Below are 16,597 nucleotides of genomic sequence, written 5' to 3'. Positions count from 1 at the left end.
TAGTTTGTGGAAATTGAAATAAAAATACCAAAAAACATATTTTAAATGTTTGGGGGAGGCGGCTGGGGAGCGACGTCCCCAAACGCTCAATCCAGCGCGGTTTGGGGGACGCGGCTGGAGATGCTCTAACAGTATGGTAACTGATGTCTGAGAAACCCCAGCCACACCCAACCACCACTGCTCCCGTTTAAAAAAATATTTGAACAAGGACTTCTGAAAATTTGAAAAGAAACCCGCATGCATATACACATTCCTAAGGTTTCTTATAAATTTCAGGAAATAATATGTTGTATTCTGAGCTATAAAAAGGTTAAATTTCTGATAAAAATCTGAGTTTTCCATTGAAGTTGGTGCTAAACCATTTTGAAAGTGCGCTACTAGTCTACTATGGAAACACTAGAAAGTTAAAATGCAATGCAAATGACTTGAGACATTTTTAAGGAAAACAAAACTAGCAAGGACAAAGAGGAAATGTCCACTCGACAAAGAGATGGGGAAAAAGAAAGATTGGAGTGAACCGTGAACTGCACATTACAAATATGGGAAATATTGCCCAAATCCAGGCTAAGAGAATGTCGTCAAGAGCATTTCATTTCTTAGTCCTACGTCTCGACAATGTCATCCTCCTGCTCGTATATCCTCTCCGGCTGGCCTTGGTCCAGCGCGAGCACCCGCCTGCGTATCCTCCGGAGCACTCCGTCCACGGCGAGGTCGATCGCGTCCTTGCCGGCCTCTCTCAGCTCCGTTGTGCTCCCGTGCCTCCGGTACAGCACCCTGGGCGCCATCTCCAGAGCGCGCTCCCGCATCCTGCGCACCTCTGCGTCGGGCACGGCCGCGAGCGTCTCGGCGATGTTGACGCCCCCGAGCACCACCGTCTCCTTCTGTATGTGCACCGAGAACTCGTCGTACCGCCCGGGGGGGAGGTGCCAGCCGTACTGCCGCCTCGCCGCCGCGTCCTCGAAGAACACCGGCACGCACCCGGCCAGGATGGCGTCGAACGTGGACCGCCGCGTCGGCGTGTCCCCCGGCGGCTCCAGGCAGAACTTGGCGCCCAGCATCGGACGCATGTACCGGACGGGGTCGTGCGAGCACTTGCCGGCGGAGCAGTCCACGACGACGCACGCGTCGGTGCGGTTCGCGCACTCCGCGAGGATGGAGCCCCGGATGTTGGGCCTGGACGGGCGCGAGACGCCGCCGGCGTAGAGCATCAGGGTGGTGCGGCGGGAACGCCGCGCCCGCGCGAGCCAGGCGTCGAGCCGCGGGAGCGAGGCCGGGTGGAAGGAGGTCGGGTGCGGGATGGCGTGCTCCTGCCACGGCCACGAGCGCGACTCGAACGCCAGGAAGGTGAAGTTCTCGAACTCCGGCAGCCGGACCAGCGACGTGGTGCCCCAGAGCCGGGGCTCCGAGCGCGGCGGCTGCGAGTGGTCCCACGCGGACCCGGCGAGCACCATGAAGTGGTCGTGCCCATGCCGCCGCGACAGGATCTGGGGCCGGTCGCGCGCCAGGAACTGGGCGAGGGGCGCGCCGTGGAGCGCGGAGGAGTTGAGGAGGGAGGGGTCGAGGACGTAGGGGAGGGAGTCGAGCGCCGCGTAGTACGGGACGAAGACGGCGTCCGCGGCTGCGGGGTCGGCGACGAGGCAGCGGCGCTCGAGGAGGCGGCGGTGGAAGAAGGGCTCGAGGAGGCGCGCGTCGGTGCGGTACCAGGAGTGGCTGCGGGCGTGGGTGCGCGGGCCGAGGCCGTGGTTAGCGAGCGACTCGCAGGACGGGGCGGAGGTGGCCGCCGCGGATGGGTCGGCGAGCGGGAAGGCGGCGTCGCAGTGGCGGAGGAGCTGCGCGTTGAAGGGCGGGGGGAGGGTACGGATATGGATCCGGCGTCCAGCGCATGGGTCTGGCGCGTCTCCGGCGGCGTCCCCGGAGTCGCCGGCAACGGCGCGGAGGACGACGAAGAGGAGGAGCAGGAGGGAATTGGGCATCTTGCGGGAGTGGGCGAGTGAGTGTGAGAGTGGGGTCCTCGTGTAACTGTCAGGAAGTTGTCAGATCACACATGTAATAAGAGCATCTCCACTCGTCCCCCCGACGAGGCCCCCGGCGAGCGTTTTTTCCATCCGGACGGCGTAATTCTGCCCAGTCGCGCCCCCGGTTCCTCGTTTTCGTCCGGATTTGGGCCTAAATCCATCCGGCGATCCCACGACATCCCGGCCCCCGGGAGCGCTCGGGGACTCGGACGAGTGAAAAGCGGGGAAGGGCCCGATCTGTCGGTGACTCGACGCACGAACCCCAGCCGCCACGTCGCTCAAAATCTCCCACGCCCTCGTATCTCTCTCGCTGCGGCACCACCCCGCCGGCTTGTTGCCCGGATTGCGCCGCCACTCCTTCCCCGCTGCCTATATTCCGCCGTGTTTGGACGACGGTCTATCTGGCTGCTTCTTCGCCGACTTGTTTCCGGCACGCTTGCTCGTCGTCGCTCGCGGCTCGGGTTGCCTCGACCACGCCCGTCGGTGTTCGTCCATTTGCCTCGCCGGCCATGGACTCGGACGAAGAGGAGGAGCAGATGTTCGTCGAGCTTATGCAAGAAGAGATGGCGACGGCCGCCAAGACGTTTGCGTGGCGGGGAATGTACAAGGGTCACAAAAAAGGCTGCACTGTGATACTTGAAGCGGTGGCTACCCATGATCTTTGGATTTGGCACTCTTTCTTTGGTATGCCTGGATCCAACAATGACATCAACGTCCTAAACTGCTCCCCGGTCTTTTCCAAGCTTGTTGAGGGTCATGCTCCCCGGTGGACTATGTGATCAATGGTCGGCACTACAACAAAGGATACTACCTTGCGAGACGGTATCTATCCAAAGTGGGCAACATTTGTGAAGACGATCTCCAATCCTAGCACCCCCAAACTTTGCGAGTTTGTCAAGAAACAAGAAGCTTGCCGAAAAGACGTCGAGCGAGCATTTGGTGTCCTACAGCGAGAGATTTCTTTGTCGTCCGGTTCCCAGCTATGACTTGGTCCAAAGATCGGATGTGGGAGGTGATGAAGCTGCTGTGTGTGCCTACACAACATGATTATTGAAGATGAGCGAAAGCATCCGGTTCCTCCGGCTGAGCAAGAAGCACCATATGAGAGAGAGGGTCCTCTTGCACGGCCTAATCACCAGTGCCTCCATCATGGGCCGCCTTCATTGCTATGCGCCGGGAGATTCGAGACTCTACAATGCACCGACTGCTTGCAAGATGATCGCGGTGGAGCACATATGGAGGCTCCGAGGCAACGCCAACGCCGACGCCAACTAGTCTGTCTTAATTTGTTTGAAAAATTGTGAAATTGTGTGCTTCATTTGTTTCGAGCACTTGTTAAACATTGTACTTGTTATCGCCGAATTTGTTTCGAGCAATTCTCGTCCTCTTGTTTGCCGAACTTGTTAAATTTTATGTTGAATTTGTTTGAAATATGTCAAATGGTCGAGGTTGGGGGTTTCTGTCGGGGGACGGCTGGAACTTCGGCGCTCCCCACGCCAAATCTTCATCCAATCCGGACGAAAATTTCGCCGGATTTGGGCGTGGGGAGCGCCAACGAGTGGGGATGCTCTAAGGCTGTAACTGTCATGGGCTGAAGTCCTCAGAGGCTTTGAAGCCCAAATAACAGACTAAGGCATAGCCTAGTGGTGGGGAGGGGCTGATGCCTTCCCACCCACCCGAGTTCGAGTCCCCATGCTTGCAATTTCGGTGATGTTGTACCCCCTCTATCAAAATACTACGTGGCCCCTCCCACGTAGGAATCATTTTTTTTTGAAGCCCAAATATAAAATAAAAAGCGCGCTAAATATAAGCAAGATGGTAGCTAGCTGGCGATCCCTATTCCCCGCCCTTAGGCCTTGTTTACTTCTAGGGTATTTAGGTCTTGTTTACTTCTAGGGTATTTATGGGGATGCGAGGGGATTATTTCGTATCCCGGAAAATTCCCACTAGTCCGTTTACTTCTCCGGTTTTGAACGACATAATCCCGAGATATCCCCTTCCACCCCCTCTCATCCCCACATTTTTTGCCTAAATCAAAAACTCTCCATCATACTAGTGTATTTTTGGGGAAGGGTATTTCAGGGGATTGGGTGAACACCAAATCCCCTCCCATCCTCATACCCATTGGGGAAAAAAATACGAGAGAAGTAAACAAGACCTTATGGGGATGGGAGGGGATTATTTCGTATCCCGGAAAATCCCCACTAGTCCGTTTACTTCTCCGGTTTTGAACGACATAATCCCGAGATATCCCCTTCCATCCCCTCTCATCCCCACATTTTTTGCCTAAATCAAAAACTCTCCATCATACTAGTGTATTTTTGGGGAAGGGTATTTCAGGGGATTGGGTGAACACCAAATCCCCTCCCATCCTCATACCCATTGGGGAAAAAAATACGAGAGAAGTAAACAAGGCCTTAGCGATACCTACGTGGGGCTCCGCTCAAGATACCTATAGTTGGGCCTGGCCTTTACGCTAGCGTGGCTTCTTTGCTCGCACGTTTAGTCTATCGCTAGCAGGTAAACTAAATGATTTTGCTCCGGTTTTCTCGAGATTTTTAGTATTCGGATTTTAAATAAATTTCAAAATTTAAAAGGTCAAAAATTGAAAAATGTTCAAATTCTAGAAATGTTCAAACATGAAAATTGTTCGGACTAAAAAACGTTTAAATTGTAAAAAAATCAAATTTGAAAAATGTTCAAATATAAAAATGTTCAAATTTAAAAAATATTCAAATTTTAAAAATGTTCAAATTTAAAAATTGTTCAAACCCAAAAATGTTCGAATATAAAATTCGTTCAATTTTGAAATTTGTTTGCATTTAAATTTTTCCATATTTTGAAATTGTTCATATTAGATGAAAGAAAAGTAAAAAAAAACAGAAACAAAACAAATCGAAAATGAAAAACCGAAGAAGAATCAGCAGAAAAACCGAGAAAACCTAGGCAGAAAATGGAAAAACCGGGAAGTATCGGGAAGGCAGGAAGCCAGGAACACATAGCTCGATTTGATCCAACGCCAAAAACCGGAAACATAGCTCCATCGCTGGTAATGGGCCGACCCAGAATAGGAACCCCTGTGCGGCGAGCCAGATACAGCCCGCAATAGGCGGAGAATAGGGTTTGCCTAGCTAGCTTGTGCAGACCAAACAAGACGTTATTATGCTATTAGCCCATTTCTGTTCGGCCCACGGCAGCAGCTCCTTCTCTCAAATGTTTCGTACCTGTTTTATCGTCGATGCTACTAATACAGTACCCGATTTCAAAAAAAAAAAGTACCTTTTTATCTGAACATGCTAGTAGCTTCATACCGGTTTATTAAGATAATACTCCCTCAGAAATATAAAACATTTTATATACTTTTAAAATAGACTAGATATAAACTAAATAGGTTGTCTGCTTAGCTATAACATGCATTGTCTCGCCAGTACACATCAAGTCACCTTGCGGAGAAAGAGCGATCAGGAGGCGATCACGGAAGTTCCTAGCCGCCTCCCGCTGACACCATCGATATGCCCCAAATATGTGGCCTTCGGGCCATGGAGGAAGGGTGGATCTGGTTCCCGTCGACGGGAGGGCTTCGTTTTTCTGGTTTTAAGGTGAAGATTTGGTGGGGTGGCGCTCAGGTGGTGGCGGCGACGTCTTCTCTAATAAATTCTTCCCGGCTTCAGCGCCATCTCGGAAGCGACGTCGAGAATCTTATGGGAGTGTTGTGGTTCTCGAGGACCTTGTAAGGGTACATTGCCCCTATGTGTGGTTTTATTAATAAGTGACAACCCCTAAGGACTAATATTTTCATTAAGTTTATATGAAGGAATATTCCATAGGTAATATTTGTAGTCCATGTATTGGATTCAAGTATGGATGACATGAAGATAAAAGATATACCTTGAGTATTGGCATCAAGATCATCGATTTGAAGACATATATGTGATATGATCAAGGAGAAGAAATGAAGATGGAGTTCTTATGTGGAACACAATATTAGCCATGCTCTAGCTTATGTGTTAAGAAATGAATGATCAAAATCTTGAGTGCTTGATTTCAAGTGAAGATTTCAAGATATGGCGCTAAGTTGGTGCCATGATAGTCTCATAAGTTGAGCTATGGTTGACTAAGATTTAGAGCATGCAAACAAATAAAGAGTTCTTTATACACCTCAAGATAGTATGATAGAGCATGCGAAGATACAAAGTTGACCAATACAAAGAGTGAGGAATAGATTCAAGTTTGGTAAACACATGAAGCATAAAGAATGTCCCACATTAAGTCATGTGGTATGGTAAGCTTTGTCAATTATGTTTTATGAACTAACCCATCATATGTGTGCTTTTGTGTTGTTTATGTGGGTTAGGTATCTTTCCATGGGCGTGCATCAAAAGTGAGATTTATTATAGCCCATGAGAGGATGAGATCAAGTGGTGATCATCATCAAGGTTGAGTTGGGCAAGTTCAAGATGAGAATCTCAAAAGGATCATATGCTGGAAGCTTTGCCATCCATTTGGTGATAATGGACATGTGAAGATGTGCATCAATGGAGCTTTCCCATAATGGTGTATGGGGGAGCATTTGTGAGTCTTCACGAAGCAACAATGGTCAAGTGAGGTATTCCGGCTTGAGTGGAGCTTGAAGAGTTATCATCAAGATCAAGCGGGATGCGCAAAGAAAAGTTATGGCCTTGTTAGGTTTTCCTTTTACCGATCTCAAGGTGGTTGTTGGGAGACCAGGTTATAGGATAGATAGCCGCACTATCAAGAGGGGCTTTCGGTTGAGTAACTTGATCGCATCGTCTTAGGGAGCTCAATCCTTTGCATATCTTGCATCCCTATATTATTGTTGCTTCTTGGTGTTTCTCTGTGTGAGGTTCTTGAGCTTGTTGCTAGCTTTACAACAAGCCAAAGTTCAACAAAAACTGAATCCATATGCATCTTCTATTGCATTTTCAAGTTTGGAGGTTTTACCGGTGTCTCTTTTATAGATAGGTGAAAACATTAATCTTGTGGCTTTTCCTCCGTGGGTGGACAATATGCATAAAGTTGTAGGGCTTGTTGTTCTGATTCCAACAAGCCCAAGATCATTGAAACCGGAGTCCGGCCGCAAAAGTTATCACTGTTTTTGTAAACACGTGTTCCTGCTGGGGAGACTTCTTGTAATATCCCAGGGAATGGGGTTACAAAAAGAGAGGAAACAGATGTGTGCATTGCATTTATGCATAAAAAATCCGGGAAATTTTCGCGCTTTAAAGTAAAACAGTCACAGTAACTGAAGTTTCACTTGACCTTGGTGGAATTGAAGTAGCTCATCAAGTCAAGCGCTATAAACCTCAATGTGACTTTGATTAAAACCTTGTTATGGGTAGAGGTGATTTGATCTAAGGGGTTAGATCAAATGGAACTAAAATCAAAACAACAACACTTTACTCAATGATCAATTGCTTGATCTTATAAAAGATCATAATATGGTAATCCTTGCCATAACATATGAAAATCTATTCAATTGAATGTCAAGTAATAATAAAATGGAGAAACCATTCTTGACTTATCATTTTCCATGTCTTAAACAAATCCATGTTCCTACCATGAACCTCATGGTATTTCTTGAACTAAACTCTTGAACTTAACACCAACAAAAGCTTATCATTAAACCCTAGAGATGGGAGAGGTATATAACCATCAAAGAGATAAGAAGCAAACTCTAAATTATTAACACTTAAAAGTTAAGCAACTACCTTGAGGTACAATTGAATTCACTTTAAAATTAAATACCAAATATAGCAAAATACAGGGACCTAAGTGCATGAAAGCCACACATTCTTATTGCAATCATAACTTATTAAATATGTGGAATATTACAAAACTAAATTCGTTTACATTACGAATTATAGTTCAAACTATTTGAATAAATTATATATGAGTACTTTGAAACTCATATGATCATGCCTTGGTGAAATCAAACATCATCATTCAAAATTGGGGTATAATTCTTATTCTAGACATTTTGATCCCAATTATACTATAAATACAATCACATATGATATAGTGACTCACCCATAAGCATAAGATCATTCATAAGACATTTAGTAACAAAAGCCACTTGGCTCTCCAAAAACAAATCACATGAGAGGATAATACCCATGCCACATAGGATGAAAATATCTACATAACTTGAATCCTAAGCTATGCCACCTCATGCTTAAAGGATTGCTATGGATGAGAGCATGACAACCAAGCACCTTACTCATCAAATCAAAACAAGAGTCACCCACCTATGTGTCATGATACTAGAGCTTGCTCAAGCCTATAAAAGGGAGCCTCACACTTCATCCATTTCATCATCTTGCACTATGTTGCAAGAAAGCCAACACATTGAGACACTCCATAAAATAGTTAGGATCAAGATGAAGCAGCTAGGTGGTGGAGGCATGCCACAAGATGCAGGTTTATCAGATTTCCTGAAGAACAAGCTACAGAAGATAGCAAGGTAGAATTCTTAGGCAGAACACATATTTAGATAATCACATCATCATTCCTTGAGTAGAACCCTAGATTATAATCCAAGTCCTTGTGGAGTGAGAGGGGTAATTGGTATAACCATATCTAAATATTTCTAGTAATACCATAGGAAGCTAAACCTTTGATCATTATAAATTGAGTAATGATCATAAACCCTAAGACTTGAAGTAGAAGACATTAAGAATAAATGGATCATATCTAGTTCATGACCATGTCTGTGAAGAAATATAAGAATAAGCCATAAGTTCAATCCTATATACAAGTAGATATCATTCACCACATGAAATTATAGGGAGATCACTAGTAAGCAACCCTAGGCTTATATCCCAACCTTAACTTGTGAATCCCTTGGTGATCATAAGTAGAATCCTATCTACATTTCACTTATTCCTCAATTAATGGAAACAAGAAAACCTTAGAGTTAAACTCTATACCTTATATAGTGAGAAACCATTCATCCATATAACCAAAGTTAACTATAAAAAGAACCATAGCCACTTTAGTTACTTTAATGATAAATTAAGGATAATAATAAAAGACCACTGGTATAAGATAAAACCAACTCTTAGATCCTTAGTAAGTAGAGGAGCACATGAAATATTAAACAAGTAACTATTTTATCATGCTTAGGGGAGACTAAACCTTAGCCAATACAAGAGGGTGTCATCTCATCTCCATAACCTAGAATTGCATTCTTATTAAAATCATATGCCTCCATAATTAAAACCTAATAAGTTCGGCTCACATAAAATCATATGTAAGTCATCCACTCCTCAAATAGAAACCAAATCTTAATAACAACCTTTGAAATACTATGAGTTGAAATTATCAACTTTATTAATTCCAAATAGATTTGATTCATATAGAAAAAGAAATTAAAATGAGAATGCAAACTCATGTTTAATTGCTATTTTGAATAAGCCCACATATATGAAATTTAATCAAATATAAAATACTTTCTTCAATTGGGAGAGTGGTGTAATAGTCATTGCACTAGATATTCAGTAAATTAACATAATTGAGACACCTGCAAAAATAACAGAATTCAAATATGAATTCAAATGGGCAAATACAAAACAGAAAATTAAAAGCAGAAAATGAAAAAAAGGAGAAAAACATTACCTGGTCTCACCTGGCCGCAATAGCCCACCAGGAGCCCAACAAACCTCAGCCCAACACGGCCCAGACCAGCCCACCATACCCCTTCGTCTAAAAAACAGAGGAGAGGGGGTCGTCCTCATCCTCTCTGGGCGCATGGACGGCAGCACGACGACGTGCTCGTCCTTCCCTCTAGCTGTCGACCTCCCCGGGCTCGGCGTCGTGACGAGGCACGCCCTGGCGCCATATAAAAGCTCAAGGATGAACCCTAGCTCACTTTCTTCTCCCTCTGCTCGAATTTCCCAAATCTTCGAAACCCTAGCCGCTCAGACGTCGTCAATCGCCACCGACTGGGGCATCCCCGAGCCTCGCCGTGACCACCATTGAGACCACCGTCCTCGACATGCTCTCGGTGCAAAAGGAATCGACCCCAAGCGAACCGTAGCGCCGCTGTCGAGCTCGTCTTCCCCGGCGACGGGAGCGGACGATTCCGGCGAACCAGGCCCCGGCAAGCCTCGCCGTCACGCGCGTCGTGATCCTGGTGAGCCCCTGATTTCCCCAGCTTGCCTAGCTCGCTCGATTGCTCACCATAGCGCCACCGCATCGCTAGCCCGTGACCGCCGTCGCAGCAACTCGCCGTCGAGCACGCTCCAGTGACCAAACCGGAGCGGCGCCGCCACCATTCGGTCTGTCTCGACTCCCTGATTCCAACTAGCACGCGCACGCCCCCGCGGGAACCCGGGATCGCCGGCGTCATCCACCACTGGCCGCCGGTGAAGCACATGGTGGCCACATCGGCACCACGTGGCAGCCAGCGTGGCCTAGCCCCACCAGTCAGTGATTGTGTGGGTAGGGTCACCGGGCGTGTTTAATAGTTTTCCATCTTATTTCAAATTCAATAATTACTGAAAGTTTATAAATGAATAGAAAAATCATAAAAACTCAGAAAAATAAAATTAAGATATCAAAATTCTTATCAAAGTAAACTCTATCCAATAAAAATATAATATGAAATTTTTATTTTAAATAAAAATGTAATTGTTTTATACCTATTAATTAAGTATTTTCTTTTAATTCTAAATTCAATTAAAATTCAATAATTAAGAAAAGTTCTGAAATAAATAAAAACCAGTAAACAAATAAAGAAAACATGAAAACTAATTTTCTTTATTTGTTATCCTATTAAATCCTTATTAGAGGGACTTAAACCCTAATTAACAATTATCTTAATTATTAATTCTTTAAATAAAATAAAATGCCATAGTCCAATATTATTTTCAATTCAAAGTTATTAACAACTTCAACTCCATAATCAAATGATTACATAAAGAGTTGCATCACAATTAGGAAACCCTAGTTCCATACTGAATAAAGAACACAACCTCATAATTTCATGTGGAATTCTAAAACCCTAATTCATTAGGAACCCTAGCTCCACTAATCCATTTGAACCCTAATTTGCCACTAACCTAAACCCTAGGTTATAGTATGTGATCATAACACTTTCTTTTCATTCATAGGTTTATAATGAGCAACTCAATGGTTGTTCATATTCACATATATATAGGAACCCTATCATTAATAATTTAGCATCCCATGTATACATAACATAAAACCAAGATGATAAATAGGAACACATAAGTCTAAACCCTAGTTCCTATTCCCAAGACTATCATCCTTACTCATAACTATTTAGCATCACACCATTGTGATGGATAATGTCTACGGGAGCTTCTATTCTTGTAGACAGTGTTGGGCCTCCAAGAGCAGAGGTTTGTAGAACAGCAGCAGTTTTCCCTTAAGTGGATCACCCAAGGTTTATCGAACTCAGGGAGGAAGAGGTCAAAGATATCCCTCTCATGCAACCCTGCAACCACAAAGCAAGAAGTCTCTTGTGTCCCCAACACACCTAATAGGTGCACTAGTTCGGCGAAGAGATAGTGAAATACAGGTGGTATAAATAAGTATGAGCAGGTAGCAACGGCGCCGGAAAATAGCTTGGCTGGCGTGTGGTTGATGGTGGTAATATGGTAGCAGTAGTAACGCAGTAAAACAGTAAACAAGCAGCGATAGCAGTATTTAGGAACAAGGCCTAGGGAATAGACTTTCACTAGTGGACACTCTCAACTTTGATCACATAATAGAATAGATAAATGCATACTCTACACTCTTGTTGGATGATGAACACATTGCGTAGGATTACACGAACCCTCAATGCCGGAGTTAACAAGCTCCACAATTCAATGTTCATATTTAAATAACCTTAGAGTGCATGAAAGATCAACATAACCAAATAGATCACATCAATACCATCATAGTGATAGTTAACTTCACAATCTACGAGAGATCATGATCATAGCCTACGACAAGAACCACACGGTGCACACACTAGTCACCTTTACACCATGCAGGAGGAATAGACTACTTTAATAACATCACTAGAGTAGCACATAGATGAATTGTGATACAAAACACATTGCAATCATAAAGAGATATAAATAAGCACTTCACTACGCCATTCATACGGTGAATAAGTATTCGTGAAATATAGCCTAAGAGACCCACACGGTGCACACACTAGTCACCTTTACACACGTGGGACAAGGAGTCTCCGGAGATCACATAAGTAAAACCCACTTGACTAGCATAATGACATCTAGATTACAAGCATCATCATATGAATCTCAATCATGTAAGGCAGCTCATGAGACTATTGTATTGAAGCACATATGAGAGAGATTAACCACATAGCTACCGGTACAGCCCCGAGCCTCGATGGAGAACTACTCCCTCCTCATGGGAGACAGCAGCGTTGATGAAGATGGCGGTGGTGTCGATGGAGAAGCCTTCCGGGGGCACTTCCTCGTCCCGGCGGCGTGCCGGAACAGAGACTCCTGTCCCCCAGATCTTGGCTTCGCGATGGTGGCGGCTCTGGAAGGTTTTCGTACCGTGGCTTTTTTTTCGTCTCGAGGTTTTAGGTCCAGGGGCTTCTTATAGGCGAAGAGGCGGCGTCAGAGGGTCGAAGAGGCGGCGACACCATAGGGTGGCGCGGGCCACACCCAGGTCGCGCCGGCCTATGGTCTGGTGGGCCTGTGGCCCCCCTCTGGTCCTTCCCGGGTGTTCTGGAAGCTTCGTGGAAAAATAGGATGCTGGGTCTTGATTTCGTCCAATTCCGAGAATATTTCGTTACTAGGATTTTTGAAACCAAAAACAGCAGAAAACAGGAACTGGCACTTCGGCATCTTATTAATAGGTTAGTTCTAGAAAATGCACGAATATGACATAAAGTGTGCATAAAACATGTAGATATCATCAATAATGTGGCATGGAACATAAGAAATTATCGATACGTCGGAGACGTATAAGCATCCCCAAGCTTAGTTCTGCTCGTCCCGAGCAGGTAAAACGATAACAAAGATAATTTCTGAAGTGACATGCCATCATAACCTTGATCATACTATTTGTAAACATATGTAATGAATGCAGCGATCAAAACAATGGTAATGACATGAGTAAACAGGTGAATCATAAAGCAAAGACTTTTCATGAATAGTACTTCAAGACAAGCGTCAATAAGTCTTGCATAAGAGTTAACGCATAAAGCAATAAATCAAAGTAAAGGTATTGAAGCAACTCAGAGGAAGATTAAGTTTCAGCGGTTGCTTTCAACTTGTAACATGTATATCTCATGGATAATTGTCAACATAGAGAAATATAACAAGTGCAATATGCAAGTATGTAGGAATCAATGCACAGTTCACACAAGTGTTTGCTTCTTGGGATGGAGAGAAATAGGTGAACTGACTCAACATAAAAGTAAAAGAATGGTCCTTCAAAGAGGAAAGCATCGATTGCTATATTTGTGCTAGAGCTTTTATTTTGAAAACATGAAACAATTTTGTCAACGGTAGTAATAAAGCATATGAGTTATGTAAATTATATCTTACAAGTTGCAAGCCTCATGCATAGTATACTAATAGTGCCCGCACCTTGTCCTAATTAGCTTGGACTACCGGATCATCGCAATACACATGTTTTAACCAAGTGTCACAATGGGGTACCTCCATGCCGCTCGTACAAAGGTCTAAGGAGAAAGCTCGCATTTTGGATTTCTCGCTTTTGATTATTCTCAACTTAGACATCCATACCGGGACAACATGGACAACAGATAATGGACTCTTGTTTAATGCATAAGCATGTGGCAACAATTAGTGTTCTCATATGAGATTGAGGATATGTGTCCAAACTGAAACTTCCACCATGATTCATGGCTTTAGTTAGCGGCCCAATGTTCTTCTCTAACAATATGCATGCTCCAACCATTAAGGTGGTAGATCTCTCTTACTTCAGACAAGACGGACATGCATAGCAACTCACATGATATTCAACAAAGAATAGTTGATGGCGTCCCCGAAACATGGTTATCGCACAACAAGCAACTTAATAAGAGATAAAGTGCATAAGTACATATTCAATACCACAATAGTTTTTAAGCTATTTGTCCCATGAGCTATATATTGTAAAGGCGAATGATGGAAATTTTAAAGGTAGCACTCAAGCAATTTACTTTGGAATGGCGGAGAAATACCATGTAGTAGGTAGGTATGGTGGACACAAATGGCATAGTGGTTGGCTCAAGGATTTTGGATGCATGAGAAGTATTCCCTCTCGATACAAGGCTTAGGCTAGCAAGGTTGTTTGAAGCAAACACAAGCATAAACTAGTACATCAAAACTTTACATAAAAGACATATTACAAGCATTATAAGACTATACATTGTCTTCCCTGTTGTTCAAACACCTCACTAGAAAATATCTAGACTCTAGAGAAACCACTCATGCAAACCAAATTTTAACAAGCTCTATGTATTTCTTCACTAATAGGTGCAAAGTATATGATGCAAGAGCTTAAACATGAGCACAACAATTGCCAAGTATCAAGTTATTCAAGACATCATACCAGTTACTACATATAGCATTTTCCGTTTCCAACCATATAACAATTAACGAAGCAGTTTCATCCTTCGCCATGAAAATTAAAAGCTAAGAACACATGTGTTCATACGAACCAGCGGAGCGTGTCTCTCTCCCACACAAGCATTTATTCAAACAAAAAAAAAACAAAAGCACATAGACGCTTCAAGTAAAGTACATAAGATGTGGCCGAATAAAAATATAGTTTCAAGAGAAGGAACCTGATAATTTGTTGATGAAGAAGGGGATGCCTTGGGCATCCCCAAGCTTAGATGCTTGAGTCTTCTTATAATATCCAGGGATGAACCATGGGGGCATCCCCAAGCTTAGACTCTTCACTCTTCTTGATCATAGTATATCATCCTCCTCTCTTGACCCTTGAAAACTTCCTCCACACCAAACTCGAAACAAACTCATTAGAGGGTTAGTGCATAATCGAAAACTCACATGTTCAGAGGTGACACAATCATTCTTAACACTTCTGGACATTGCTCAAAGCTACTGGAAGGTAATGGAACAAAGAAATCCACCCAACACAGCGAAAGAAGCAATGCGAAATAAAAGGCAGAATCTGTCAAAACAGAACAGTCCGTAAAGACGAATTTTAAAAGGGCACCAGACTTGCTCAGATGAAAATGCCCAAATTGAATGAAAGTTGCGTACATATCTTAGGATCACTCACGTAAATTTTCATAATTTTCTGAGTTACCTACAGAGAATTAGACCCAGATTCGTGACAGCAAAGAAATCTGTTTCTGCGCAGTAATCCAAATCTAGTATCAACCTTGCTATCAACGACTTTACTTGGCACAACAAAACACAAAACTAAGATAAGGAGAGGTTGCTACAGTAGTAAACAACTTCCAAGACACAAATATAAAACAAAGTACTGTAGCAAAATAACACATGGGTTATCTCCCAAGAAGTTCTTTCTTTATAGCCATTAAGATGGGCTTAGCAGTTTTAATGATGTACTCGCAAGAAATAGTATTTGGAGCAAAAGAGAGCATCAAGAGGCAAATTCAAAACAAATTTAAGTCTAACATGCTTCCTATGCATAGGAATCTTGTAAATAAACAAGTTCATGAAGAGCAAAGTAACAAGCATAGGAAGATAAAACAAGTGTAGCTTCAAAAATTTCAGCACATAGAGAGGCATTTTAGTAACATGAAAATTTCTACAACCATATTTTCCTCTCTCATAATAACTTTCAGTAGCATCATGAGCAAACTCAACAATATAACTATCACATAAAGCATTCTTATCATGAATCTCATGCATAAAATTATTACTCTCCACATAAGCATAATCAATTTTATTAGTTATAGTGGGAGCAAATTCAACAAAGTAGCTATCATTATTATTCTCATCAAGTGTAGGAGGCATAGTATAATCACAACAAAATTTACTCTCCATAGTAGGTGGCACCAAAAGACCACTATCATTATAATCATCATAAATAGGAGGCAAAGTACCATCAAAGAAAATTTTCTCCTCAATGCTTGGGGGACTAAAAAGATCGTGAAAACCAGCTTCCCCAAGCTTAGAACTTTCTATATCATTATCAACAATGGTGTTCAAAGCGTTCATACTAATATTACTACCAGCATGCAAATAAGATTTCATAGGTTTTTTAATTTTCGCATCAAACAATCCATGTTTTAAATCAGGAAATAGAATAAGAAGCTCATTCTTGTCCATTATGCCAAACTAGTGTAAACAAGAAACAAAAAGATGCAATTGCAGGATCTAAAGGAAATAGTTTCAAGTACTTACAACGGCGAAAATAGCTTAGTAGCCGAGATCCGGAGTGTGAGTACCTTTTACCTTTCCTCCCCGGCAACGGCGCCAGAAAATAGCTTAATGTCTACGGGAGCTTCTATTCTTGTAGACAGTGTTGGGCCTCCTAGAGTAGAGGTTTGTAGAACAGCAGCAGTTTTCCCTTAAGTGGATCACCCAAGGTTTATCGAACTCAGGGAGGAAGAGGTCAAAGATATC

The 16,597-nt window shown here is 43.4% G+C and overlaps 1 protein-coding gene across 1 annotated transcript; it reads right to left on the bottom strand.

The window, feature by feature from the left end:
- Positions 1 to 491: 491 nt before the first annotated feature.
- LOC124705448 (probable xyloglucan galactosyltransferase GT19) lies at positions 492 to 1,973 on the bottom strand. Its single transcript, XM_047237169.1, has one exon. It carries the CDS (start codon positions 1,971 to 1,973, stop codon positions 603 to 605), a length of 1,371 nt encoding a protein of 456 aa, XP_047093125.1. The 3' UTR covers positions 492 to 602.
- Positions 1,974 to 16,597: the final 14,624 nt, after the last annotated feature.

The sequence above is a fragment of the Lolium rigidum genome, chromosome 4, assembly GCF_022539505.1.
Source record: "Lolium rigidum isolate FL_2022 chromosome 4, APGP_CSIRO_Lrig_0.1, whole genome shotgun sequence".
Lineage (NCBI taxonomy): Eukaryota > Viridiplantae > Streptophyta > Magnoliopsida > Poales > Poaceae > Lolium > Lolium rigidum.
Note: the sequence above shows the minus strand (reverse complement) of the source record. Positions and strands in the feature narration are given on the sequence as shown.